This window comes from Lepisosteus oculatus, chromosome 19 (assembly GCF_040954835.1).
Source record: "Lepisosteus oculatus isolate fLepOcu1 chromosome 19, fLepOcu1.hap2, whole genome shotgun sequence".
Taxonomy (NCBI): domain Eukaryota; kingdom Metazoa; phylum Chordata; class Actinopteri; order Semionotiformes; family Lepisosteidae; genus Lepisosteus; species Lepisosteus oculatus.
In genome coordinates, this window is record NC_090714.1 from 16,018,089 (window position 1) to 16,045,253 (window position 27,165).

A 27,165-nucleotide genomic window follows, 5' to 3' on the forward strand; every position below is an offset into this window, starting at 1 on the left:
CCCCTTGTGTTATTGTTTGCATTTTGGACTACAAATCCCGGCACCACACGCTTTGTTTGTAAAATTCTAGAAAGCAAAACATTTTTTTTTTGTGAATGACGGCCGCTCCCGTCCAATTCCTGGGCGCTTTGTGTCACTATCTTACCATATTAGGCCAACAAACCTCTGAGCGCCAATGAAAAGCGAGCAGGGGCGGGGCCAGGAGCTGTCAGCTGAGGGGCGCTGTGTGTAAGGCCGGTGTTGTGGTCCGGGAGTAGGGGATCTGCGCCAGTTTTGTTAGGACACGCTTGACCTCTGTGCCAATCGGCCGGACGGGCGTCCTCCTATGGCCGAATGTCAGATGAAAGACTGTTTTTTTAAATGAGTAAATTCTCGGAGTTTGCCGATGAAAATATGTCGGTTCCTTCTCGCATGTACGCTATCCCGTGTGGTTAGTTTTATTCCTCGATTCCGTTTTGACGCCTGAAAGACAACACTGTTTTGTTCCTGGGACTACAAGCCTAACAGTCTTTTTCAGAGCACTAGCAGCATTATTTCTGAAGAGCTGGTTGCTGTTTTTATTCAACAGTACGGCCGAGCAGAGCCCATTGTGTCTGGTGTTTGTGATCCTATCTGTTCTAGAATGAATGTCTGAGTGTGGCCCAGGTGAATAGAGCTATCGTTTGTATATCATTCTGCATGTCTGTTTTATTGGTGTGTGTTGCCTCTGATTAATATTCCTGGAAGGGAAGTGAGGGAGAGAGAGTCACGCATTAAACAAACCCCATGTCAGCCTGTACAATCTGGACAGAAAGACGCTGGTATTTTGCAAAGAGAACAATACACTCCTCACTATCAGCATATCCATAGCCACGTCACAAAACATCGCAATCAGTTTTTTGTATATGTCAACAAATACACGGTTGTAACTTCACATATTGTACAATTCTGTCCACCCATCAGTCTGCTAACCTTTTCGATCCAGTTCGGTTCAGAGGGAACCGGAGTCCGTCCCAGTAAGGTGGGATACATCCCGGGCAGGACACCAGTCCATTGCAGGACAGACAGGCACAGGCGTACACACCAGGGCCAGCTGTTTTTTTTTAACAGTGCAAGTTAACCTACCAGTGTGTCTGTGGACTGTGGGAGGAAAACCCACGCGGACACAGGGAGAACATACAAACTCCACACGGATAGGAATCGAATCCAGGGCCACAACACTGCACAGGGATGCCTAACCCCTGCGCCCCCTCGGGCCACGATTAAGCAGTATTTCCCATGAGTATACTTTTCTCTAAACTCGTATTAATCGTTTTCCATCTGACGACTTATTTCTTTACAAGTCATGAGCTGCGTCAGCATGCGCAGGCTGCAAAGGGACAGGTACACGTTTATTCCCCGCTGGAAAGAGAAGAGACACAACGTTTCGGCTGCGCAACCTTCTTCAGAACACCCAAAGAAGCATGGAATAAACTTTTCGTTGTTCCTTATTTATTTGCAACCCCTTTGTGAAGATATGTAGTCACAGAACAGTGTTTTTTTCATACCTATTTACACAGCTAGCTAAGTTAAGAAGGGGTCACAGCGGCTAAGCGCGAATATGATCGTGTTAATTCGGTCATAGAGGCAGCGAGTGAATCTCGACGACACTACACCCAGTCCTTTCCTTCTCCTCGCTCGTAGTTAAGTAGTGTTGTAGTTTCCATGGCATGTTAAAGGTATCGAAGAGAGCATGGCAGCCTCCTTCTGAAAACTACAAGACCCACAAGCCCCTGCCCGTTCCGCGCGATGCTGGGAGAGTTCACGTATGTCGCGCGACACCCTGTTGCTGGGACGGAAAAAAAAAAAAACAACAACCCCGTTTCTCTCCCGTCTCCGTTTGTGTCTTCGAGGCTTCGGACTTCTGTGTTTTTCCGGATGAACCTCTGACGTCGTGGGACTATAAATGTAACTGAGGAAATATCGCTGTGCCTCATGAGAGAATTGGTAAAAAAAAAAAAGGATTAATCGCCGATCCCCGAGAAATCTTGGAATTCTCCATCATGTCCGACGGATTTCTCTCCGTCTGAAATCGTTGTCGTAGTCGCCGCCGTTTTCCTTAAATCGCAGAACAGCGTTCAGTCCTGAAGCGACCGGCGTCTCGTCGTCTTTTATACCGCTGCTGCCTGTGTTTTTACCGTTTGTAAGGTCGTGCGAGAAGCATGGGGTCGATACTTAGCCGGAGAATCGCGGGAGTTGAAGACATTGACATCCAAGCAAATTCCGCCTACAGATACCCTCCCAAGACCGGTAAGGACCCTGTTTCAGTCATGCCAACCCCTGGCTACTGAGTGTGTTGTCAGAGGTGCCTTTGCGTACCGCCCCAGGAGTCTAAGACTTTGTGTACAAACAGGAAGGCGGCCCCGGGGGGATCGGGTCAAAGTTCTCGTCTGATAGTATTTATGGGACACCTGCGCGTTATTGATGACCTGCCTCGCCTGTGAACTTACCGAGCAGTGCCATTCGAGTAGAAAAGAAAATCACGTATTTGTATCGGCGCAAAATGAAAATCACACCAGCACACTGGGTTTCTGTGTGTTGCCTTAACGGGCGTTTAAAAATGGTTTGTGAAGTGCTTGTGAGAATGGTTGGGTGATGTATTGGAAAGACAGCGTGGATGCAAGGTGGTCTTTTACTTTAAATGGAATATTGCACGGTATAAAGTTTTGTTGTAAAGAGTTTTTGATATTTCATCACTAATTTCATGTTGCGTATAACCGAAGTGTTGCATGTACGCCGGTGATGCAATCAGTTTGGGCGAAAAACACCTGCTTTCCCAGCGAGGATTGCTGGTGCCATCCGCTGCTGTCATGACGACGGGAGTCGCCTGCAAGCGGGAGCTGAGGGCATCTTGGGCTTGTGAAGGTGCTGCCCTTGCTTGTCCCGCAGCGTGAGGGAGTGACAGCGGTCGATCACGACGTGACCCGGGTCGGCTGCCAGGCCATGAGGCACACATAGCAGGACAGTAATAAAACCGATGTCCCGAATCCCCACCGCGTACCGTGCAGTAGCAGGGATGTGGCAGTTTTTTTTTCCTGTCGCACAGGAGACTGTATCAAAAGGGAGAACGAGACGGGGTAAATCTGGTTTGTAAAAAAAAAAACAAGGGGTTTTTGGAAACGGCTGCCACGCTTGCTTTCCATAGAATAGGGCTGCTGGTGCTATTCCATAGAATAGCACCAGCAGGCAAAGCGAAGTGGAGTGATGGAGCTTGACGCCCCCATGCTGGACTGATCTTAGCTGCACGCTGACGGCCTGGGGTTGTGTCCCACCTGCGCAGGGGACGTGACCTTGGGCCCGGCGGAGCTCTTTCAGTTCCCCTCAGCCGGCGGGTGATGGCTGGGGCACCTCCGGCGCGTTCCTGTTTGGTGTCGGAGCTGGGCGGGAAAAGGAAAGTCGTTCCGCGCCCGTCCGAGCCAGGCAGGGAGGCCGGGCAGAGCCGCCAGAGAGTCGCAGGTTTTAAAACTACAGGCGCCACCGTCGTGGCGAAACGGGGACGATTGTTAGGAGATCGAGGATGCTGAAATTTCTCCGCTGGCCCTGAGTGCTGCTGTTGTCGTTGTTGTGAAAAGTTAGGGTGTGGTTGTGTGTCAGGGCCTGTGGGTGGGATGAGGGGAGAAAAGGTGGCAGCAGTTTCACCCCTTGGGCTTGGCAGGCTGGGCTGATGTGAGTGACTTTAAGATACAGTTCTGGACTTGGCGTTTTCCTGGGAAAACCCTTGTCTGTAGATTTGGGTTTAAATTCTGATCTGAGCAGATTGGGTAAGCTCTTTTTGTTGTTTTGGGCCCTGGGGCTGTTCTGGAGGCAGAGGAGACAATCTAGGTGCAGTTGTAAAGCAATCCCCTTATATTTCCGTGGTCTCTATGCCATTTACTCCACGATGTTGTCCATACAGTATACTGTAATGGAAATTTTGAAAGATCCCCCATGACTTTTCTGTCTGGCATTTCCTAGCGTGTTTCTCCAACACAGGGGATGTTGTTAAATCGTGAAAGAAATTACCCTGAAATGTGTCATCAAATTAGACGCTGTCAGGGATGAGCCCAGTTTATCAACAGTATTTCCCTGCATTTATACATTACTTTTCATCCTGGTGGGCATCAATGTACTTGACATGTCAGCAGCACCCATCTGGGGTGCTGAGTGGAGTTTAGCTGGAACAGGCTTAACATGCTCACTGTTACGAGCACTGCTGCAGCATCTTCAATGACCATGCTGTGGGGCCCTCGGTTCAGCCTCTCAGTCCAAAGGAGAGCACCTCCTGCAGTAGCGTCCCCCATACGTGGGCATTAGTTTGGCAATTCAGGACCAGAGGGAGGCACGCCACCTACTGGTCCACCAGTACCGACACAGCCTAACAGCTGTAACATGGTTTTCCTTGGATGTCTTCCATCTCAGTATTAGCATCTGAGATCTGGCGAGAACACGCTACAGGGTGGTAACACTGCTGCTTCATGAGCGATGAAGTACATTTGCTGGCTTCCATGTTTCAGAAGAACTGCTCGGGTCTCGGCCGCTGGGCTGGCATCTTCCTTTCTTTCAGAGATGCCTGACTGTAAAATTGCACCATCTTTGATTGTGAGCTCAGGCCAGACAGAATGTAGTTTTGTCAGTGAGTCCTTGATCTTACCCCTCCAGCTGTAAACTGCCTGTCTGAATGGGGAAGATGATGTCAGAAACCAGCTATGATGAGCCTGTTTCATTATAGCTCTTTGCTGTGGTCTGTAAGTGCAAGACTCTTATTATTAGCCATCTATGAGAGATTTCCAATGCAACTGAAGCCGCAGCAGCTGTTTTGAATGCTGCACATGACGTGGACGTGGCTTAATAACAGGGTATGTGCTTTAAAAAATATTTTTCTTCTTCTGGAAAAACAAATTGGATTCAGTTAGTCCTAGTGCTGTCTTCCCTTCTTACTGAAAACATGGCACAAAGGCTCTGGAATTTCTAGGAAGAATAAATTGCCGATGGCTAGACACATGAGGCACAATCCGTATATAATCACTCAGTCCATTACATTTTCAAGGACGCCGTAGCCCTGATATTACTCCCTTGCTGCTCAGTGCTGGATACCTGCCATACTCTTGAATTTTGCAGTGTAATTTGTGAGTTCATTTGTGAGTATGTGTACCACTGTCAGTCTGATTGTACTGATTGAATCAGTGTCGCATCACTAGTCCTGCTTTGTGCAAAGCAGGACTTCCACTGAAACTTCATCCTCGTGTGAGAAAGGGAGTTTTTAGGCTTTTCTGTACATTCCCAAAGACGAAGAATGTTGTTACTATCACAAGTACTGTGCTACAGGTATCTATGACTTTTACAAGTATTGTTCCTAGTACAGCACAAGGAGAGCCGGAGCTGAATTTTGAAGGTGATTTCAGAAGGAAGGAGTGCTGCTGTGAATATTTCGGGCTGTGTTTTTTCAGAACTGTTTGTTGGACTATAAATACATGGCACAGTTTGTTTTTAATCTGCTAAACAGGGGAGCTGTTAAATGTCTGGCTCACAAATGTAAAGATAACACAGCCCTCAGGGATCACGTCTTCTGTGATTGAACTGATTCCCTCCTTAATGATCAATAACTTTCAGTCTTTGAAAACAGGTGTATTGCAGTAAGGCTAAGTGGGCTGGAGCTCTCTAGGAGCAGGGTTGGAAGCACCGGTGTAACAGAGTCTCCCTTCTCACGTATGCCTAACCCTTTCTGGATACTGTTACCACTTGGTTTCGTATGGCTCTAAGTGGGTCACCTTTCATTTGCAGGGAACTACTTTGCCAGCCACTTTTTCATGGGAGGGGAGAAGTTTGACACTCCACACCCGGAGGGCTACCTGTTTGGGGAGAATATGGATCTGAATTTCCTGGGGAACAGGCCTGTGCAGGTAAGCTGACACTGAAGCAGTGCCTGTTTGCTCAGTCACTGATGTGAAGCTCAGACAGAGGTTAGGTGACCCTGACAAGTGACTCTGCCTTTTTCTGCAAGTGTTAAGTCTGCTGCTGTTCATAAGGAAGAAAGCAATCTTCGGTTTCACTAAGTGATCAATAGGTGTATTAGATATTTTCAAGTCCTACTCTCTTGGGGTATCGTCTTTTTAAGAAATCAACTCCAGAAGTTTCTCTCTCAAACTGGCATATCCTTATGCTGTCTTAACGTTTTTTTTATGTGTCCCTCAAGAATATGTTAGGTGTGCAGGATCGTGAATTGTTTCAATCCCAGACTACAGGATTCACACAGCTGGGGAAGTACTGTTGCCACAGTGTGTGCAACTTCCAGTGAGGGGGCTGTTGTGTGCTCCCTGCGCATTCGCCGCAGGGTTTCAGCTCCACCTGCCCACCTTGTTACTTCAGCACTTGCCTCCAGACAGATGACTGGTGCATGGAGATTTTCAAAGGCTGCTCTGCATCACTTTTTAAACACGTGCTCTTTTGATCGCTTCATGATCTCTTCACAACTGGAGGGGCAAAGGAACTGAATTAGCATGAAAGAGGGTTGCTAGTTCAGCGCAGACACCTTAGGTACATGTAGGACACGTTCCTCCTCAACACAGGGCTGCGTTGAGAGCCTGAATGCAGTGTGTGTTGTGCTTTGTTCAGTTTCCCTATGTGACACCAGCACCCCATGAGGCTGTCAAGACCTTAAGGAGTTTGGTCAACATCAGGAAGGATTCTCTTCGTTTGGTCAGGTGAGTGGTCAGCGACTTCCTGTGTGGATGCACTGAGCCCTAGCTGAATTTTAGAAGTGCAGATTTACCACTGGGGTGCTGTAATGCCTCATTTTTTTGTGTGGCTTTGATAGCAACTTATATACCCTGTTAAATGACCAGCCCCTTGTGCTGCATACGACCTCGGAACAAATGAAACAAGTTTTAATAATAAATGCGTTGGCTGCACACTTTTCATCCCAGAACACCACATCTTCCACCACTGAAGTGTAGAACCCAGCATGGTGTTGTTCGGCTGTCATTATGGGAGAATAGATACAGATGCAGCCATTCAAAATGCGCGGTAAAAACCCGCGGTACGGTAACCTACCCACAAGCCACCGCGGGGCACCGGAGCATACCGCAGGGCAAGTGATTGGCTGGCCAAAATGACCGACAGGGGCACTCGTGGTGCATTGGTTGGTAGTGCAAAGATTGAATCATTTAATGTCTTTACTGTGCACATTTTAATCCGCTTAGTTTTGAATATTTATATGGATTTTACCACTAAAGGGAAATTTTAGTAGCTGAGCATAAAAAGAAGAGGAGCATAACGCATCTGAAGGTCATAAACGATATTAATTTAAAACATTACTGTATGTATGTAAACTGTACTGTGTATGGCTGGTCTTGGTAGTTTAAAGAAAAAATACACACCAGTCTTCCATTTCTCCCTAAACATTTTAAGCATGAAAGTTTTATGAAACGGTACCCAAATATGCGATTGCTGTATAGAATGAATTTTAATTAAAAAAAAATATTTAACACGAACATTAAGCTGTTTACATCTTCCGCCTGAGAACAGTCACCCGTTGCTACCCAACGCAGAATGGTGATTGGCTGACACCATCTGACACCCCTCTGATTGGAGAAAAAAGACGTGCTGGTTTGCTATACCAGGAAGAGAATTTCTTTCAATTCTAAACGTGTATTTTAAAAGTTTAAGAAGTAAAAACCTTACAGCGTACACAGATTTCTAAACTGATCAGGATCGTTATCTTTGTCTTATGCATAATAATGTTCACCGCTCTGTCCAGCAAATTAATAATAAACTTTATTTTATATAGCGTTTTAAACGAATAAGTAATTAGATTGCTCATAAACCTAATCACTTGCTTTTTCTTTTTATTTAGGCTCAGATTACAACTATAGATCGAATTATTAATAACCATAATAACAACCAACCAACAAAAACAACCATATAAACATAATGGTGGTGCTGGACCTTCCAGTTTTATTTATTTATTTTTTAATCGCGTAACATAAACATATTACCGTATGCAAACTGTACTGTATACAATATGTACATGTATATTTAATGTCTTAACTGTGCCCGTTTAAGTATTGAATATTCATATCTAATTTTACCACTGAAGGGAAATCTTAACATAAACATACAGTATATGGCTGGTCTCGGTACTTTAAAGAAAAAAATACACACCGGTATTCCATTTCTCCCTAAACATTGTAAGCTTCGAAGTCTTTAACTAACGTGATACCGGAGTCAACAAGCATACTTTTAGAATTTGATTAAAAGGGAATATAATATGGAATCGCGTATCTCAAGAAATTAATAACGATATAATTATATTCATGTTGCAAAAGAACTGCAACGGACATAAAAACTCCCTTGCATGGTTTCATTACGACCAGAATCGGTCTTGAGATATTTTTAACTTGATTTACAGTATTTGAGAGGTATGTCTTAACACCGATACTACAGTGCTTAAGTACTGCTCACGTATATGTTTCTAGGTTTATATTATGCATTTCATACGGTCAAATTACTTTTGAGCAATAAGAAGCGAGAAACGGTATGCGTTTTACTTTCGTTTTGTGCTGGGACCCGTGGATTGATTAGAGATATCAAGTACATACAAGTCATTTTTTAAATGTTGTAGTTCGTCTTGAAAAAATGTTACGAGTACATCATCTATCAACAATTACACAGGTTCTGTTTCCATATTGCGGATTTTGGTTACGTAATATTATTTTCTAGATTTCACGTTGTGAATATGATGGGATGTCTGATGGGATGTTTCTAAAAATCCATCCTCTGTAAAACGTCTTCTCCAGTTGTCCTGCATATGTATTCGCTAATGAAGCTGTGTGTTCTGAGCCTAGATCTCTACATTTCTGTATGAACCAGCTTAGAGGGCTAAAGACAGCTTGTGTTTAAATTGAGTGTAAGGCAATTTATGCTTCTAAAGTCATGGTCAGCATTTATCTTTGTACTGTGTTGTAAACTTGTTCTGTGCCAAGTCACATTATTTTATAGCGTTTTTAAAGCGTTATCAAATACGGTGTTACTGTAGTTTACTGAGTCCCATGTCACATGGTCTGTGATTGAAACCTGTAAAACCGGTTTAATTCGTCACAGCCAGCACTCTTCAGGTGTGAGAGTCTTCTGCTCAGAATGAAACGCTAAAATGTTTGTGTATATTCTAATGGTAGTGGGGGCGGGGTGTGTGGGAATAAGTTTGGTTGAAACATTTTCTCTGAAAGCATTTTCTTCTTGTAACCGATCTTGTTACAGCATGTTACAGTTTACTATTATTAACCATATTAATTTTAAGTGCTTAATGTAAAATCTTGTAAAAATATATTTTCATTGTTCAAATATACATTAAGTCTGACTATCATATAATAAGTTAAATACAAAACTAAAGAAAAAATAGGGTTAAATATAATTCAAAATATTTTGCTAACAATGTTAACTGTTTATGAATAATAAAATGTATTAACTAAGGAGTAGGATGGCACAGTTGTTAGTATGTTTTTTGTTTTTTTTTAACCCAATCTCCGGGAAACCATTAGTACGATGGTGAATCGGAGATTCTCAACCCTTGCTGCGTACGACTGGAAAAGAATTCGTGATCGGATCAACGAAATGCTTCGTAGGAGGAGGCAGTCTTTTCCTCTTGTCTAACAGTCTGTCCACAAACAAAACATTCCTGTTAGACAAGAGGAATTGAAAAAAAAACAATGTTGTCAATGAAAACCGGTGTGTGTGTCTCTCCCTGCTGGATGTCCCTCTCACAAACTGCTGAATGAATAAAATAATTTTATTGAAAACGAGTTTGCGATTGTCTGGTCTTTAAATTCTGTAGATACGCGATTCCATATTATATTCCCTTTTAATCAAATTCTAAAAGTATGCTTGTTGACTCCGGTATCGCGTTAGTTAAAGACTTCGATGCTTAAAATGTTTAGGGAGAAATGGAATACTGGTGTGTATGTTTTCTTTAAAGTACCGAGACCAGCCATATACTGTATGTTTAAGTTCCAAAATTAATATCGTTTATGGGCTTCACACGCGTTGCAGTATGCTCAGGCACTAAGTAAAAGGAGATGCTTCGTATTGCTTGACTAATTTTAAAAACTAAGTTATAAATATAAAAATTGCAGGCGCTGCTCTGGTGCGTCGGCTCCTACACAGTGCCTGTCTGCCGTAAGCGTTACAATATACATACAGTACCCAACACTGCTTGTACCCATCTGTCATGTAAATAAAACACCTTGAATTGAATTGAATTGAGGGGAGAAGGGGGGGATACTAAAGCCAATACTGGCTCAATGGGCTTTGACGTGCTAATGCGTTAACGGTCCGGGTGTGGCAGGCTTCCAATGTCAACTCGACTCGATTAGAAGACAATGAACGTATTTTAGCCCTAAATGAATTAATAGCAAACATGGTTTACATAAAATACATTTTTCCAAGAAAGTTTATAATAATACGATCTATAGTTGAAATCTGAGCCTACTTTAAAAATAAAGGAAAAGCATTTTCAAAGAGCAATCACGCTGTGTTTATGAAGAAAAAGTGATTAGGTTTATGAGCAATCTAATTACCTATTCGCTTAAAATGCTATATAAAATAAAGTTTATTTAGAGATGAATGATCAGTGTCGCAGTTTAAATAATGTGAGTCAGGAAACTAACACAGCGCCACCGGATTTAATAACGCAATAAAAACGCTATAAAATAATGTGACACAGTACAGCACAGTACAACAATACTGACCATGACTTTAGAAGCATAAATTACCTTACACTCAATTTAAACACAAGCTGTCTTTCTGTATGAACCTCTAAGCTGGTTCATACAGAAAATGTAGAAATGCATTAGCCTGATCATGATTAAAAAACACATAATTAAACACGCGTTTGCGATTTGAATCAGAACACGATTTAAATCAATATAAATGTTTATATTGTAACGCATACTGTCCCGCCTCCATTTCTCTATAACAATTTACTGTTGCACACACACACACAATAGAAGCAGGAACCACTGTCAGAAGGGAAGATATATTCAAAATATCGCAAATATCGATCATGTTGCGATATTTTGAAATATAAAAGTCAATTGATTGTCCATAATATCGCTTACCTATATATGATATACCTATATATACCTATATATGATATATCATATCGATATAATCATACCGTTATTAAATTCTTTAGATACGCGATTCCATATTATATTCCCTTTTAATCAAATTCTAAAAGTATGCTTGTTGACTCCGGTATCACGTTAGTTAAAGACTTCGAAGCTTACAATGTTTAGGGAGAAATGGAATACCGGTGTGTATTTTTCCTTGTGATATTTTAAGCTCTAGTTGAATGGTAGGTGTCGCATTTTAAATCATTTTCGTAGCTAGAAATTATGAAACGCCCTGTTAAAAGCAAGGAAGTTTTTATGCCCCGTTGAAGTAAAACAAAATGCCTGACAAAGTATGGCTTGGACAGATTCCAAGTGCTTGTACAAATGTGCTAAAGAAATTATACTTTGAGTATACAGCTTGTCCAAAGTCATCCATTATTAATACTATTAGTAATATCTTCAGTAAAGGCTTTGATGCATAAATATTTCTGATAAAGGTAGGTTGTGTACTTCTGTCCAACTGAGCAATCTTGCTTTCATAATATATACCAACATTTTAATGACTGATGATTAACATGCTGTAATACACAGTTCAAAATTAAAGGCTCAAATGCTGTACATGAGAGGTTAAGCTCCCCCTGGCGGTTTTACAAGGCGACGCCGGATAGTTAGTCACGTGACACACGTGAAACGCGTGATACCGCGTGATACTGTGACACGCCCACCGGGGTATGCCGCGAAATACCTCACCCATTTTGAATGGCTGCATCTGTAGGCAGAGAAGTGTGACGTTGCTTTCCTAGTTGGAAACGTACGTGGAGAAGTTCCAGACTGAGACGGGCAAGTCTTGTGCCAGTGCCACTTAAGGACACTTGAACCCCGTTGTCCCTAGAGGGAACCTACCTGGGCCTGAGACCTTGACAGCCTTCAAAGCATTCAGTTGCAGAACGCAGTTTCTCTAGGGTGTTGCAGACTGTGAGCGGTCCTGAGTGCTGAGGGGTGGGTGTGTCTGCTGTGTTGCAGGTACAAGGACGACTCGGACAGCCCCACAGAGGAGGGAGGCAAGCCCAGGGTGCTTTACGGCGTGGAGTTCACTTTCGACGCCGATGCTCGTGTGGCCATAACGCTGTATTGCCAGGCCTATGAGGAGTTCTCCAACGGCATGGCAGTGTAAGGCCCAGTTAACACTCCGGGGTGGGGAAACAGTGGGCTAAAGGACACACAGGGTGATGCCTGAGTGGAGTCAACTGCTCAGCCGTGCAGCAGATGTGCAGCAGCGCATTGCTCAATGTGTTATGAACAGTATAACTAGCCTGAGGGCTGTTTTTCCCTCGGTAAATTATGCAAAACTCTTCTGTTTGGTCAGTCGGAACGTAGTAGCCCAACGACTCTAGTGAGAAACGACCATAAATGCAGTACTAGAAAGTTGTTAAAACAAGCTTGCAAGCTCTCAAATTAGAGAATAGCTCCAGTAGTACATATTAGGTGCAAAAAATAATGCAATGTAAGATGCACTGTTTAAGGGATGTTGCCAACATTGAGCGGGTTTTTTTCACGCCTGTTTAAAATACACAAAGCTCTCACTAGGTTTTTAATGTTGACATAACTTGAAGCCACTGAGCTGCCACAGTCACGTAGCCAGACGAGGGAAAAAAATAAATCTATAGCCCCTAGCAACTGCTGGTCTCCATGGATACGCAGGAGTTGGAGTTGAGCGCTGCGCGTGTGGAGCTGGCCAGGGCGCAGGTACAGCCTAAGCTGCTCCCCGCCCTTATTTTTAAGTGACCACTTAATGGGAGATCTAGAATGGAGATGCAATTGTATGGATTTCATAAAACACATGCTTCAGGAATCAAGAACAGTGCTTCACCTGTGTGCTGCATTATGCCTGTCTGTTAGAGCTGGCAAGTTCTTTGTGAAGTTCTGTTGTCTAAACGGAAGTAGAAGGATAATCCTGTAGTTTAAACTGTGAGGGCATGTTTATATAGCCTCATACACCAAGCATTTTAATATTTCTCTAGATGTTCTGCTCTGTGTGCGTTATGCTTGAAGTGCGGTGGTTCTCATTAGCATTGCTTACATTCCTTCACACCATGAGACTTCAGCTGCCAAGAAGCGCTGCAGCCTGTCCGCATGAGGCGAACGTGGCAGGCTGGCAGGAGCACACAGGTGTGAAATAGACAGAGCTCCTGCTACCTGTGGAGTAATATAAAAACGTCAGTTATAAAACGCCATTCCCGTTCTGCCTCCGTGCTGTTTGAAGGTACAACCCCAAGACCCCTGGCATGGTCTCTGAAACAGTTCACTACAAGAGAGGGGTGAGCCAGCAGTTCTCCCTGCCCTCCTTCAAGATCGATTTCTCCGAGTGGAAGGAAGAGGAGGTGAGTGCTTGTCTGGCAGGGGCTGCTGACTCCCCAAATCAACCCCCCCCTCACCCCCCTCCCTCCTTTGTGAGACTCGGTGCGTCTGAACTTAACTGAAGGGTCTCCTTCAGAACAAAGTGGGATTCTTCAAAGCAACTCTTGCGTTTTTTTTTCTCAGTGGAAGTTAAAAGTCTGGCAGCGCCCCCCACTGGATTAACAGCAGAGGACTGTGTTGTGTCTGGAGCTGGTTGCTATACTAGGGGAAGAGCAAACCCTTTCCAATAAATCATTACCAAAATACACTAACTACACCTACTGATAGATTAAAAGCAAGTCACTGTCGACTTTAGAGCTATTACACTAAATAGCCTGAATATTGCTTTATGTGGTGCACAGCTCCTCTAATGCCCCGTTTGTGTTTGTCCAGTTTCTGTGGACCATATTTTTTGTTACGCAGTTACACATCCTCTTGAGAAGCTTAGACAGTTAAGGGTGTAGAGCTAAAAGGAAACTTTGCGGTTCCGATGCCATCAGTTTTTTGGAGTGCACAGGAAAAGGTGTACCCTTCAAGAGTCCTGGTAGAGGTAATCCTGTCGTATTCAAGATGCAAAGTATCTGTTAATAACCATCTCGTTATTTTACTTACTGAAAACACTGGAGTTATTCAAAACAAATCTGGCCTGTACTATAGATACATCTACTGATGGTTTGTGTAGTAATTGAAATTCTGGGCACTCTGCCACATAACACTAATTGGCATTATCTATGGAGGGCCTGCTGGACGATGGGACTGAAGGAAGAGATGCTTGAAGTGATAATTATTCAGCCTGCATAGAAAGAGATAAAAAGCTCAGGTTTGTCGGGTGAAAACAAAAGGTGTGAGGGGGTTGTTATCAGGAACGCAATCACATATTCGTTCCCAGAATTCATCGCGTTGGGTGCATGCTGATGAGTAGTGGTGCTCCTGTAATTTATATCATTTCTGTTCATTTAAATCAAGTGCTTTCATATGGATTTTCAGAAGTGACCTGTGGTTTGATTAGGTGTTTTAGATACCAGTGACATCTGTTTGAAAATCCAGTCGATGTATTATGAATGTGGCGATTTTGATTATAGTGCTTTTCTGCCTTGAATGTAGATGATAAACTGCAATGAAACAGCAAACGTCACAGTATAAATGTTGTGATTGAGACATTTATTTCTGTGCAAAAATAATTTAGTAAGATGAATGTGTAATTCCTCTAGGCTCAGTTAATTCCTCTAGGTTTTTCTAAGCTTTCTTGACTTTAGATGGTCCCATTGTTGATGTTTATAGATTAAATCATCCAGCCTCAAGAAGGATATAGTTGAGTTTGATACCAACAGAACTCTTCAGCATCTGATGATAATTAGGTATCTAGTAGTCAGCCTCAGATTTAGCATTTAAGAAATGACTCTGAGGCACTTGTGGACTCTTCATTTGAATTGGCTTGAAGGAAGAATCCAGTTACCATCTGCGTCTGAACTCCATGAAGTTTCACATTTTTATTTCAGAACTATAGTATACTACTTGTAAGGTCCTTTACTTTGTACATTCTTCCTTCTTCAGGTAGAAGATACATTCTCAAATTGTTTCAAGGACAGACTAAAACTAAAAAATGTGTTTTATTGATTACTAAAAAACAAAACGGGTTTTCAACATTTAAGCATCCTTTTAACACAGATCTTTTTTTTTATTTGATTCCAGCTCAACTTTGATCTAGACCGAGGGATCTTCCCCATGGTGATCCAGGCAGTGGTAGATGAAGGAGATGGTAGGTAGAGTTAAGAGTTCCAAGCTCTTCTGTGCATTGGCCACATCTTCTCTCTGATAGTTCTGTTGAATGCTAGGATTGTGTTACATCCCCACACTCTCAGGAGTTGCCAGTCTCATGCTTTCAAGCTTCTGGTCAGAGCTACCTTGCAGCCTCACATGGGCAGAATGAGGAAGGGCAGAATGGCTTTTCTGACTTGCCCACCTCTGAGCCATTCATGACACTGATCGCTCAGCACTGATAACAGGAGCACACTGTCCCTGACTGACAGCACCGCGACCCTGCAGCTGCCTGGGATGTGGGCAGCTCACAGAGGCTGATCCCCAGCCTGCCTCAGTTTGTGGAATCCCAGTCACAGACCTCCAGTGACCTGATCATCTCGAACCCACATTGCCTGGGTCATGGAGCATGACCTGTGTTTGGACGAGCACCACTATCAGTTGAGGCACCCATGCAGACTTTTAATAACATCTCTAGGACGACTGATAATGAACCCCTTGTTTTAGGAAGCAGGGGTCCGCAACAGTTAAAGATAGTGACCCATTAACAAGGTAAAGAGTAATTAATAACCTTCTCCCTTTCATTGCAGAGATCATGGGGCATGCACATGTTCTCTTGGCTGCCTTTGAAAGAGTAAGTAAGAGTTCTGAAGTTTTAGGCATGAATTTTCATTTGGTTTCCTGATTAGTCATCATGTCGCTATGTAAATCATGATAATCTAGAGAACATTAAACACTTCATCCACTGTATTTCACAAGGATTGGAAGTGTGTATAGGGTATTTCGACACATAAAAATATTTTGTTTTGTCCTTCCTGGAAATATACAGAATGCGTCTGAATATTTTCTTTTTGACTTTTTAAAAATGTTTGTTTAGTTTTTAGTCGTTTTCAGATGTCAAAAACACTTTTTTATGCTGCTTTTATTTCAGTGGTATTGGCTTCTTTTTCGCATGTTAACATATATGTTAATAATAAGAGGGTTAAAAATGCATTCCATCCATAATAAAGGGATAAATGGACTGGAAGACGGATGTCTTTGTTCACTATTCAGTGCTTAGATTTATTTACAAGTAATTCAAAGCAGCCCCCTCCAGTGACAAGAGCTACAATAAAATAATTGTTTTAAGGAACGTCTCTAACCTTTGCGAAATCCTGCGGTAAGAATTTTGCAAATTGGAAATAAATCAGACTTATGATAAGCAACCTGTTCTTGGACCCTGCAGCCCTTGTTGGCAGAGTCTGTTTCAATTAGAGGGGTGTGAATTCCTTTCCTCTTTTCCCCACAGGAATGCTCGGTCTTTTAAAACCCATTAAGCAAACAGTAAGGGTTTCCTTGCCGTGAAAGCCACTGCTTGTTATGAAAGAGGCTGTATTATGTCTAATGGCCGCTGAGAGACTTTCAGAAACGATAATCCATTTGATTTTATTTTGAAATTGTATTTATTAAAGCCATCCTGGGAGATATTAAATTTCTTTGCAGCCATGTGGAGCCATGCTATTAGCTATCGTTTATTTTCTGTTATTTGGTTGTATTGATGCATCTGACATTGCAGAATGTAGGCAGAATCAGACATTGACAACAATTATATTTGTATCGAACAATAGAATATCAACCTGTGTTTGAAATTGAGCGTGTTCTCAGGGCTAAATTCTTCTGGAACCTTGAACTTTCATGGTTCGCACCATCAATAATTCCCTTTTCACCAGACGTCTCTGGTGTACGTCTGGATCACGGCACTTGTGGCCAAGTTAGTGGGACTCAGGTGTCCAGTACCACCTGGGGTGGGTAGACAGCACCTTCAGCATGTTGTGCAACAGCGGCCCCTGCTGGCGGTGGCGTGCAGTGCTCTCGGTGACATCCACGCCACTCCTCCAGGTGGCTTTGCTCTCTGATCTGAGGGGTCCGTCATTGTGAGACCCACCAGGCTGGCAGCCTCTGGTCTCAAGCTGCAGGACATAAAAGGAGAAAAAAAAATGATTTAAAAGCTCTTAACAACCAAACACGGGAGGTGTCTTTTTGATGTGGTAATCGGTAGAGAAGTAAGTATCCATGTGATGATGCTGTGGAGAACTCGCTTATGTTTCTAAATTTCTCTTTTTTTGAAAGTTTGGGCCCATAATGACCGTACACATTCGATCTTGGTCTGATAGACTCTCGTGGATGTTGAGCTCGGTACACTGCTATTTTCTTTCTTAAACTTTAAAAGTTCAAGTTCCTTTCGGCCAGGAGAAGGAAGCTGGGGGAAGCTGCTGCATTGGTCCAGATAAGGCAGCGGTCAGCAGGTTTAACTCGTTCAGAGCCCAGTTGGAATGACGCCCTGTACATACACCAGCCCCCCAGGACTGTAGTGCTCTACACCCATAGTTTAGGCCGTATGTGTGAAATAACCCAAATAGTAAAAATAATTTACCGTTTTCTTTCTTTCTTTTTTTGTCTGCAGCATGTCGATGGCAGTTTTTCAGTGAAGCCTCTGAAGCAGAAGCAAATTGTAAGTAATTGATTTGTTTCTGAGAGTACCTAATATATGTAGACATTAGCGGATGTTGTGTCAGATGCTTTCTACACTGCGCTGTGAAAGAGTTATGGCAATCTAATTTTAAAATATCAAGGAACTGTCACATGTTACTAGCATACTAATAATGAAAGCCGCACATGTTGTTCTGTTTGCCTGTGGCTCTTTCTGTCTTGTCACATGGTGCAGTTGTTAAGTCAGCTAGTGTGTCCAAGATGGGAAGATAAATGGAGCTGAGACTTTCCAGACTCTTATCAAAAGAATGTCTCTTGTTAATCAGTAAACCAGAGAGCCTCTGGAACCATCAGAATTGGATCAGAGGGTGCTGAAAAACCTGCACACATTTTAGGTTGTGCTGTCTGCAGAATTTTGAAATGGCTTCAAAAGTGTAAAAAGTACACTGCATTCACCGCATAACAGAGCCATTGACTGGTGAAACCTTTGCTTCTTTCTGTGCATGTTTCACATTATTCTGGGCTTTTTATGTGCTTGGAGGTCCGTGGGTTTCCGGTCTTGAATCCTTTGTTTCAGTGGCTGATAATGTCTCTTTAAGGCCCTTGTGAACAGACTCTTGTGTTGACACTCTTAATTCTCACATTGTTCCTCCCCAAACGTCTGTCCTATCCCTCACTAGCATAATCAGATAGGTGTGCCATTGCGCCATCGACATATTCTCTCTTCCCCGGAGCTGAGTTGTAATTTTATGCCCCAGGTGGATCGTGTGAGCTACCTCCTTCAGGAGATCTATGGCATCGAAAACAAGAACAACCAGGAGACAAAGGTAGGGATGAGCTCTTATAATCCCAATATTTCATCCTTAAAATAACATTTTAAACTCCCCCCCTCCCTAAAATCCAAACTAACTTTGTCCTTTTCATAATAAAGCTTCACTTTATTACTTTGACCAGTTTGTAGAGGCTGTGACAAACAGCTGCCCATGTCAGCGCAGGTGAAAGATGTGTCATTTCTTGGTTGTAAAAGTCAGCTGCATGTTTGCAAGCATATTCCTGAGTTAAACAGTTCATTTTTTCATTTATTTTCTTGCGCAAGTTTATGCCAACACTGTCCACATTCAGAAGACTTGGCACTGTGAAAGGATTGCACTTTCTGGCTATAGGACATCTGTTTCAGGGAGAGAGCAGAGAAGTGGCAGGTTTCTTCCAGATCGTGATCCCCAGTCTGTAGTGGGAGAGCCTGTCAAATCAGATCAGATCACTTGATTGGCCCTATACAGTTTCTTGCATTAGGAGTTTGTCTTTTTCGCAGACCCCAACTTACTCCCCATGAGACACGCAGACAGGGAGAGAAGTTAGGGGTCAGAGCGCAGGGTCAGCCATTTATAGGGCGCCCCTGGAGCAGCTGGAGTTAAGGGGCCCAACGGAATAGGATTCCTCTGCCGGCCACAGGATATGAACCAGCGACCTCTCAGCCACAGGCGCAGATCCTTAGCCGCAGTGCCACCGCTCTGGCCCACCAGGAGCCTGTAGGGATGTGCCCCAGCTGCGTGTAAACTGACCTCTGCCTGACAGCCCTCGGACGACGAGAACAGCGACAACAGTAACGAGTGTGTGGTGTGCCTGTCGGACCTGCGGGACACCCTCATCCTGCCCTGCCGACACCTGTGCCTCTGCAACTCCTGCGCCGACACGCTGCGGTACCAGGCCAACAACTGCCCCATCTGCCGGCTGCGTGAGTTTCTCCTGACGGGGGGGGGGGCTTCGAGGAAAACGGAGAAATGGAGCGTTGTCCTCATCACGTGAGCAGAATTCCTAGAGGGCAAGCATTCGTCAGGCCAGCCCCTCTTTGGTGTTGTCTCTAAATTTAGTGTGGCGCTGCGGTATTGTTCAGCAGGGGTTGCTTGTTGTACACTCCTCTTTGTGCTAAAGTCATTTGTGAAGACTTCAATTTAATTCAGATGGAAGATTCTCCACCCCTCTAGGTGCAGCAGTGAGCACTGTGCGCTGTGCACCCCTTCCTATCTTCTCTGCTTAATGTAGGACAGCTGCCTCAAGCTACAGATTTGGAAAAAAATGTCTGTCAGTTTTTTTTAAACTTCCTCATTGCCAGGTAACAAGTCCGTTTGAGGAGGGTGTGAACATGTGGATACAGAGACACCTGGTGGGCAATGAGTGTTAACGTGAGATGAAGAGCGCACAGTGGAAAATACAGATTGATTTTAATAATAATAATTGCTTACACTTACATAGCGTTTTTCTGGACACTCCACTCAAAGCGCTTTACAGGTAATGGTGACTCCCCTCCACCACCACCAGTGTGCAGCCCCACCTGGATGATGCGATGGCAGCCGTAGTGCGCCAGAACGCTCACCACACACCAGCTCTCAGTGGGGAGGAGAGCAGAGTAATGAAGCCAGTTCAGAGATGGGGATTATTAGGAGGCCATGACTGGTAAAGTCTAATGGGATTTTTCCCAGTATAGGAAGTTTGATTTTAAGAGTGTGGCTACACGCTTTGGTCATTAAGATTTAGACATACTATTTAATGCCATCTTCTATAATGTTTGTGTTAAGTTTATAACTGCTAAGATTTTTGTTTATATAAGACTAAAAGGGAAAGTGGTCAGTGGTTTCAGCAACAGAGTACATGTTCGTGACTTATTGCAGATAGGCTGAAGAAATGGATGAACACAGATTAAGCCAGTAGCTGCGCTGTCACTATTTGTGCAGAAATGGATGGACTGCAGGCTGAAGTTATGGAGTGATCTGGGGGGAGGAGTCTTCCTCCTTGCTTTACTAATCCCAAGTCTTTTCCCCTCTCCCCCCAGCTTTCCGAGCCCTGCTGCAGATCCGCGCTGTCCGGAAGAAGCCTGGAACTCTCTCCCCTGTGTCTTTCAGTCCTGTCCTGGCACAAACCATGGACCACGATGAGCATTCGGTATGTCGGATGCAGAGGAATATTGATATTTACCCATTTGCTGCCCTCCGGGTGCAGACCAGGTTGGACACTGCTGACCTGTACATATATCAGACTCTCAGGCAAGGATATGGACACTAAATCAAGTAAAGTGATCCAGGATTGCAGCTTTGTAAAACACATTTAAATAAGTAAAGTAAAACATTTAAATATATGTTCTGCACAGATTCAGAGTCTTTTTGTAATCGCAGTCAGTCTGTGTTATGTTAATGCTAGGGCGCGTACAGACATGAGCATGCCATTCTGTTCTGATGTGTCGGGGTCATTAATCAGTGAGACTTTACTGTGTAATTATTTGTAGAGTAAGAAAAAATTTATTTTGAAGTCCAATGAAGCAGTCACACTGCAATATAACCAGTTCGGTAAAAAATATTTTACAGGATGTTTATCATGAGGTGCCTTCGATTAACGTTGTTTAAAAAATACTTCTTCCTTTAAACTTAGTCCATGTCTTTTAATAATCAGTAATGATGATGTGGTTGAATTGTAAAAGAAATGAGACACGCACACACTCGGATAGGAGAAGATGGACTAAACCTTTCATGTGGTAATGAGATCGGGACTCAGAAACATTTGGCAGGACTCTTTTAAGAACTTTTCCTCCAAGACCACAAAAAAAACTTTGAGGTCCATACTTTTTAGTATTGTTCCTTGTTGAAATTCTGCAAAGACGTTCTCTTGTTAAAACTCCAAACGGCATGGGGAAACAGAGAGAGTCTGGGGTTTTGTTTTCAGGCTTGGTGTTTGGAAGTGAAAAGTAAGGTTTCTTTTTTATCTGGTTAAATGCACAGCTCTGCTCTGCAGACTATAAAGAGAACTGGCTCCTGTCCCAATCTACCCATAATCTAGATGGCTGGAGTGTTTTTTTTTATTTAATCATTTTAGGATTAGCCTGTATTAGAATAGACAAAAAGCCTTGTGACTGTACTGCAGAGTGCAAAGGCATCTTCAGAAGCCCAGTGTTTTTTTGTAGTTGCTTGAGAGCTCGTTTTAACAAAAGGTTTTCAGTTTTTGCTTCTGTTTTTTCCCCCCTTCGAGAACTCGGAGAACATACCTCCCGGATTCGAGCCCATTTCCCTGTTGGAAGCCCTGAATGGCTTGCGCTCCGTGTCCCCGGGGATCCCCTCAGCCCCCTTGTATGAGGAGATCAATTTCTCGGGGGGTCTGGGGGACCCCCTGCCCCTGTCTGGCCGGCCGCTTGGCTCAGTGGATCGTTCTGGGGACAGCGGCCTCCAGAAGAGCAAAGTCAGCAAATCTCCTGACAGGTTTGGCTTTTTACTGACAGCGCTTTGAATCGATATCTGGCTTTGCCAGTCTTGAGAAATGCTGTAAACCACGAAAGGTTTGTATCTCTCTTTAGTCTTCCTGTCAATGTGTACAGACTGTGTCTCAGTACTGTGTAATACAATGTTATATTATTAGTAGAGTTCAGAAGCACATGAGGGTTATTTAAATCTCCAACAGACGACTCTTTTCTTCATCGTGCGCACTTTCAGTTCACAGCTGAACTATATTTATCACCACTGCCATTGCCAAGTGGTTCTGGGGAAAGATCAGAGGCCCAGGCTGCACTAGGCTGACCTCACTGTCTGCTACTCCTTATAGCTGTGAGGAGGAGCTGCAGGCCCACATCCCTGGGTTTGCTGTACCTGTGTACAAAATTCTTGCAGGGTGCAGCTCAGGCTTAGTGATGGTTTCCAATGCCATGTGAAGCAGACATACCCAGGCCGCGGTGACCTCTGACACGCGGTGTCATTAACGCCCCATAATGTTGTCACTTAATGGGCATCTTTGGCTTGGAATATGCACATGCTGTCGTTCCTCCAAGTATATAATTCAGTGTTATTTATCTTTACCTTTAATTACTGTTGCCTTATCGTGAAGGTTGCTGTCTAAATAAAGCCAAAGCAACACAAAACGTCAGTGGCCCAGTTATAATTTACTTCTGTACGGGTTTACACTTTGAACCAAACAGCACATTAGGAGGAGTCATTTCTGAAAAGTAATCATTTACTGAAAAGTAATCGCGGTGTAATAATTCTAAAAGAATACAAAAAAATAAATCCCTTGTATAAGAGGCTTGTAACTGTGATGTATTACTTCAAAGTCACTTTTCCCAAAGGTGCTTGTTTTGCATCAGAAATACAGTAGGTTTTGGGTGCAAAATGTTTCCTTGTTCCATGAGCGACAGTCTTGTTAGCAGGAGTGCCACATCAGTGGTCTGGATTGTCCTCATGAGGCTGACTGCTCTCGGGCTCCTGGCTGTGTGGCAGCTAGCTGTGCTTGGGGTGAGAGGCAGGGAATGGGAAACGTGACCCCGTCCCTCTGTCCCCGCAGCACCCTGCGCTCGCCCTCGTCTCCCATCCAGGAGGAGGACGAGGAGAAGCTGTCCGAGGTGTCCGACGCCCCGCCCCACACTCTGCTCTCCAGCAGCCCTGCTTCCACGGAGGTGAGCCTGGACTGCCCCCGGAAAACCAGCCCCGCCGCTTTTCACCGCAGAAGAAAGCCCAGGCAACACCGCCCTCCTGTTTGTTTCACATTCTCTTTCCATTTTTTTTGACTTGGAATTTCCGTCAGAACACCTTTGGGTATACGGTATTGAAATCAGTCCACGTGTGGGAGCTGGGGAATTCGTCATTGAATGTATCGGTGCCCTCCTTGAAATTGTTTTTTAAAAAAAAACCCCACAGGGCTCGTCTCTTGTTTCGTTTCACGTGAGTTTGTCATGTTCTCCGCAGCACACGGCGACAGAAGAGGCTCCGGAGTCTGTCACGCCCGATGAAGGTGAGGGGGCCCAGGCCGGCTCTGAATACAGTTCTCTTAAAACACTGTGCCCAGGTTTCTGAAACGTGGAGACCTCATGTTTTCCTGAAACATAATTGTCGTAAAGAAATCCGGGCTTGCTTGACAGTACGTATGGTTGTTAGGTAGTGAGAGGCACATACTGCCTCATTTTTGAAAACAGTAGCTACCCTGTCTCTCGGTAGCAGTACTTTTCCAATAACATAACATAACATTACTTTATTAACCCTTTACAATTTCTTGCATTAGGAATTATCTTTTCGCATACCTCAGCTTGCTCTCCATGAGACACACAGACAGGGAGAGAGCTTGGGGTCAGAGCGCAGGGTCATCCATTTATACAGCGCCCCTGGAGCAGTTGGGGTTAAGGGCCTTGCTCAGGAGCCCAACGGAGTAGGATTCCTCTGCCGGCTGCGGGATTTGAACCACCAACCTTCCAGCCACAGGCGCAGATCCTTAGACACAGAGCCACCGCTCCGCCCCAATAGAAGTAACCCGTTACTTGTACAGTAGTATAGTGTGTATATATAGTGTGTATAGTGTATATTCTCAGCACAGTCGCTCTTATAGGGCGCAGATTTTCGTTTTCTTTTAGCTGCACGGTAGCGAGTGGCTGTTTCATGGCACCACACGGCACAAGCTCTTCCCTCTGTCCCTGTGCTTTCCCAGACGAGCGGCCGCGCTCCGTGGGGGAGATCCTGCAGGACTGCAGCAGCGAGCGCAGCAGCCTGACCAAGACCGAGAGCGACCCTCCAGTGGAGCTGTCCCTGCCAGGTGAGCACGGCTTGGGGCGCGGGGCAGGGCACTGCCCGTCAGCTGGTGCTGGGCTCCTGAGCGACCTGCCCTTGTGCAGTATGAGATAGGGAATAAAAATGCTAAGGAAGCCATGTTTGCATCTGTATTGATTCAAGTAGTAAAGGTGTTTCCTTATTGTATTAGTATAAAACAAGAATGGAAACCATCTTTTTCAGTGGTGTTCAGTGCGGAGGGAATTCAGATCTAGCACACTGACGTGCAGACATGTTTCTGATACCAGTGGTTAATTATAGATCGTCTTTGGACAATTCCCCGTCTTGTTAATACTTCAGAAAACAGGCCTCTCACGTCATTGTTGTTGTAAATATACTGTGCTGTTCCTTAATTAAGTCTCTGGACAGAGCTTATTATCCTGGGCTTGAGGTCTGCACACTGAGAATGAATGACCTTGATGATGCCACCTGAATGAATATATACTGTTGACAGTCAGAAGGTGTTTAGAATATGTAGGATTTCCTTTTTACATTTTCTCACGTGCTTTCAGTCCCTGGGCCTCACCTCTAACCTGTGTGCCATTGTTCTCCTCTGTTCTCTAACCCTCTCTCGCCCCTGCCTGTACCCTTCCCCTCGCTCCTCGCCTCTCTCTGGCAGCCCTAGGTCCTGACTCCTGCTCTATTGGTATTGAGGATTAACTCTGGTATGTTGCCTTACCTGTCTCGCTCTCGGGCAGCTGTGCTGTGTGTCCTTTGCTTTGCTTCAGTGAGTCTCTCAGAGCATGCTGTCTCGGGAGATCCAGTCCCTGGCTTGTCCAGGACAGTGTCTGCTGCTGTATTTCCAAAGTTCTGTTTTTCTTACTTAATTCGGATGTCGATCTTCAGGAAGATCAGTCCTGAAGCATCTGAGGTCAAATTGCTCTTGTTTATGACACTGAAAGCAGTAGTAGAAACATCCCTACTATATGCATAACCCACTGATCCGTGGAGTACACTGCTCTTCAGACACCAGTTTTTGCCTTTCAATTTCAATTTTGTTTTTTGCATCTTGTAAACGACGCCTCTCCTTTCACCTCGTCAAGATTTGTTGGAAGGTAAAGCACAGCCAGTTAAAATTCCTGTGAAGGAGTAGACGGGGGGAAAAAACCAGTACATCTCTGAACACTGCTGCCGCTACGCTTGGGCAGTGATAACTAGAGACCCCGTCCTCTCCTCCTCGGCTTTCAGTCCAGTTTGCTGAATTTGTCTTGGACTGGCCCGCTGCAGCCCCTCCCAGTACGTGTCCCTGCAGTTCCACCGTCGCTCCAGCAGGTGTCCTGTAACGTTGCCGCACTGCCGTCTGTCTGCAGGCTCGTCTGAGTCGACGGAGAGCCTGAAGAGCCAAAGCACCAACAGCTCCAGCCAGCCCCTCCTGTGTCCCACGAGCAGCCTGCACATTGAGGACGAGCAGCTCACCCCCTAAAGCCAGCCTGGTCCGTTTCGCCCCCGAGCAGTACCCACTCCTGGCCAGTCGCCCGCCCGCCTCCCTCCCTCCCTCCCAGATCAGCCGGCCCTCCGGGCCTCACCCAGGCCGGCCTCTGCCCGCCGGGGGCTGTGGTCAATTGCAGCTTTCCGGAACGCGAAGGCTGCGGGTTTCGGACGTGACTGTGCGATCCTTCGGGGGGCTTGAGTCCACGTTTGGCACTGCCGAACTGAGCAGTGGCTTGGGGAACGGCTGTAAGACTGGCTCCAGCTGGAGAACAGCGTGAACCGCAGGTTTGGATAACCTTGACTGTAATTGACAACAAAGCCCTGCGTCTCATCCAGGATAAGTGGCTTGTTTCCCCAGTCCCCCCTCAGTCCTCGGAGGGTCCTGCTCGCTGAGGCTCAGAAGAGCAGTTCCCCCAGCTGGGCTCTCTCCCCCTGCTTCTGCAGCTTCTGCCTCCAAGCCCTTCTGCAGCCTTACTGAGCCCCGCGAGCAGCAGAGGTGTGTCTGAGTGAGGCAGACGTGCTGCACACACTCAGCTGGGAAGAGCTGACGCGTATTCCCACCCCAGCTTGACATTTTATCAGAGTGCATTTATAAAATGTCATAATTATTAAGCTAACAAAGTGTTTAAATATTATTATAGCGTTATTTGGAAGTAAAAATTGGTTATCCCCCCCCTCCGCAGTATCATCTTGGCAGTGGTTATATGAGAGGCACTGCAATGCTTCACAGTTAACTGTATTGTGAAATATCACTTGTTTGGAAAAGGTTAAAGATGATGTTTAAGGTCACTACGAGAACTGCGAGATTACCAGCTCGCGTTGATTAATTGATTTTTATTCATCTGACTGAAAAGGGCACTCGTGTGTGACATTTGTTATTAATCTTCTGTATATTCACTACAGCCTGACCTTTTGAATGGATACAGAAACAAATCTGGCAATGACTGAGTAAAACCGTATAACAAGTAATTGCATGCTGCCCATTACTATTGAAATGCACTTAAGGTATTTAATGTTTTTTATCCGTTTGGATAACGGTATTTTCATACCTTGATGTATTTTGAATTATTGACATGATTATCGGTAGTACTCAGTCAGTACTGAAAACTGGGAAAACTCAGAAAAGACACCCTGAAACAATATTGTACTTTTAATTGTCAAGTAATTATACTAGTATCTCAATACTGTGAAGGATAGGTTTCGTGTACAATTTTTGGTTTCTCTTAAATTGTAAAGCATCATCAGAATTTTGGAGAGATATAATCAAGATTTACTGTTGACGACTTTTTACATTTTATTAACCATAAATCGCTATGATACCTTTTTTATGAGACAGTTGCTGATCCTATAGTGATACACCTATACAATAAACGTGCGACTGTTCTTTTGTTCGTTGTTGTTGTACATTCATGTAATAATATGTTTGGTTGAAAGTA

General features: G+C 44.3%; 1 protein-coding gene across 2 annotated transcripts; it reads left to right on the forward strand.

The window, feature by feature from the left end:
* The first annotated feature begins 1,504 nt into the window (after positions 1-1,504).
* On the forward strand, positions 1,505-27,165 carry LOC102692154 (E3 ubiquitin-protein ligase MGRN1). Of its 2 annotated transcripts, none has more exons than XM_006637190.3 (17): positions 1,505-2,268; positions 5,779-5,897; positions 6,610-6,698; positions 12,129-12,275; positions 13,369-13,486; positions 15,195-15,261; positions 15,851-15,894; positions 17,704-17,751; positions 18,488-18,556; positions 19,305-19,464; positions 20,560-20,669; positions 21,747-21,973; positions 23,046-23,157; positions 23,447-23,492; positions 24,180-24,284; positions 24,918-24,963; positions 25,609-25,697. In XM_006637190.3, the coding sequence occupies exons 1-16, from the start codon at positions 2,181-2,183 to the stop codon at positions 24,956-24,958; spliced, it is 1,590 nt and encodes a 529-aa protein (XP_006637253.2). In that variant the 5' UTR covers positions 1,505-2,180; the 3' UTR covers positions 24,959-24,963; positions 25,609-25,697. The 2 variants fall into 2 exon arrangements, with proteins under 2 accessions (XP_006637253.2, XP_015215991.2); XM_015360505.2 differs by lacking the exon at positions 24,918-24,963 and having other exon boundaries at positions 1,507-1,965; positions 2,167-2,268; positions 25,609-27,165.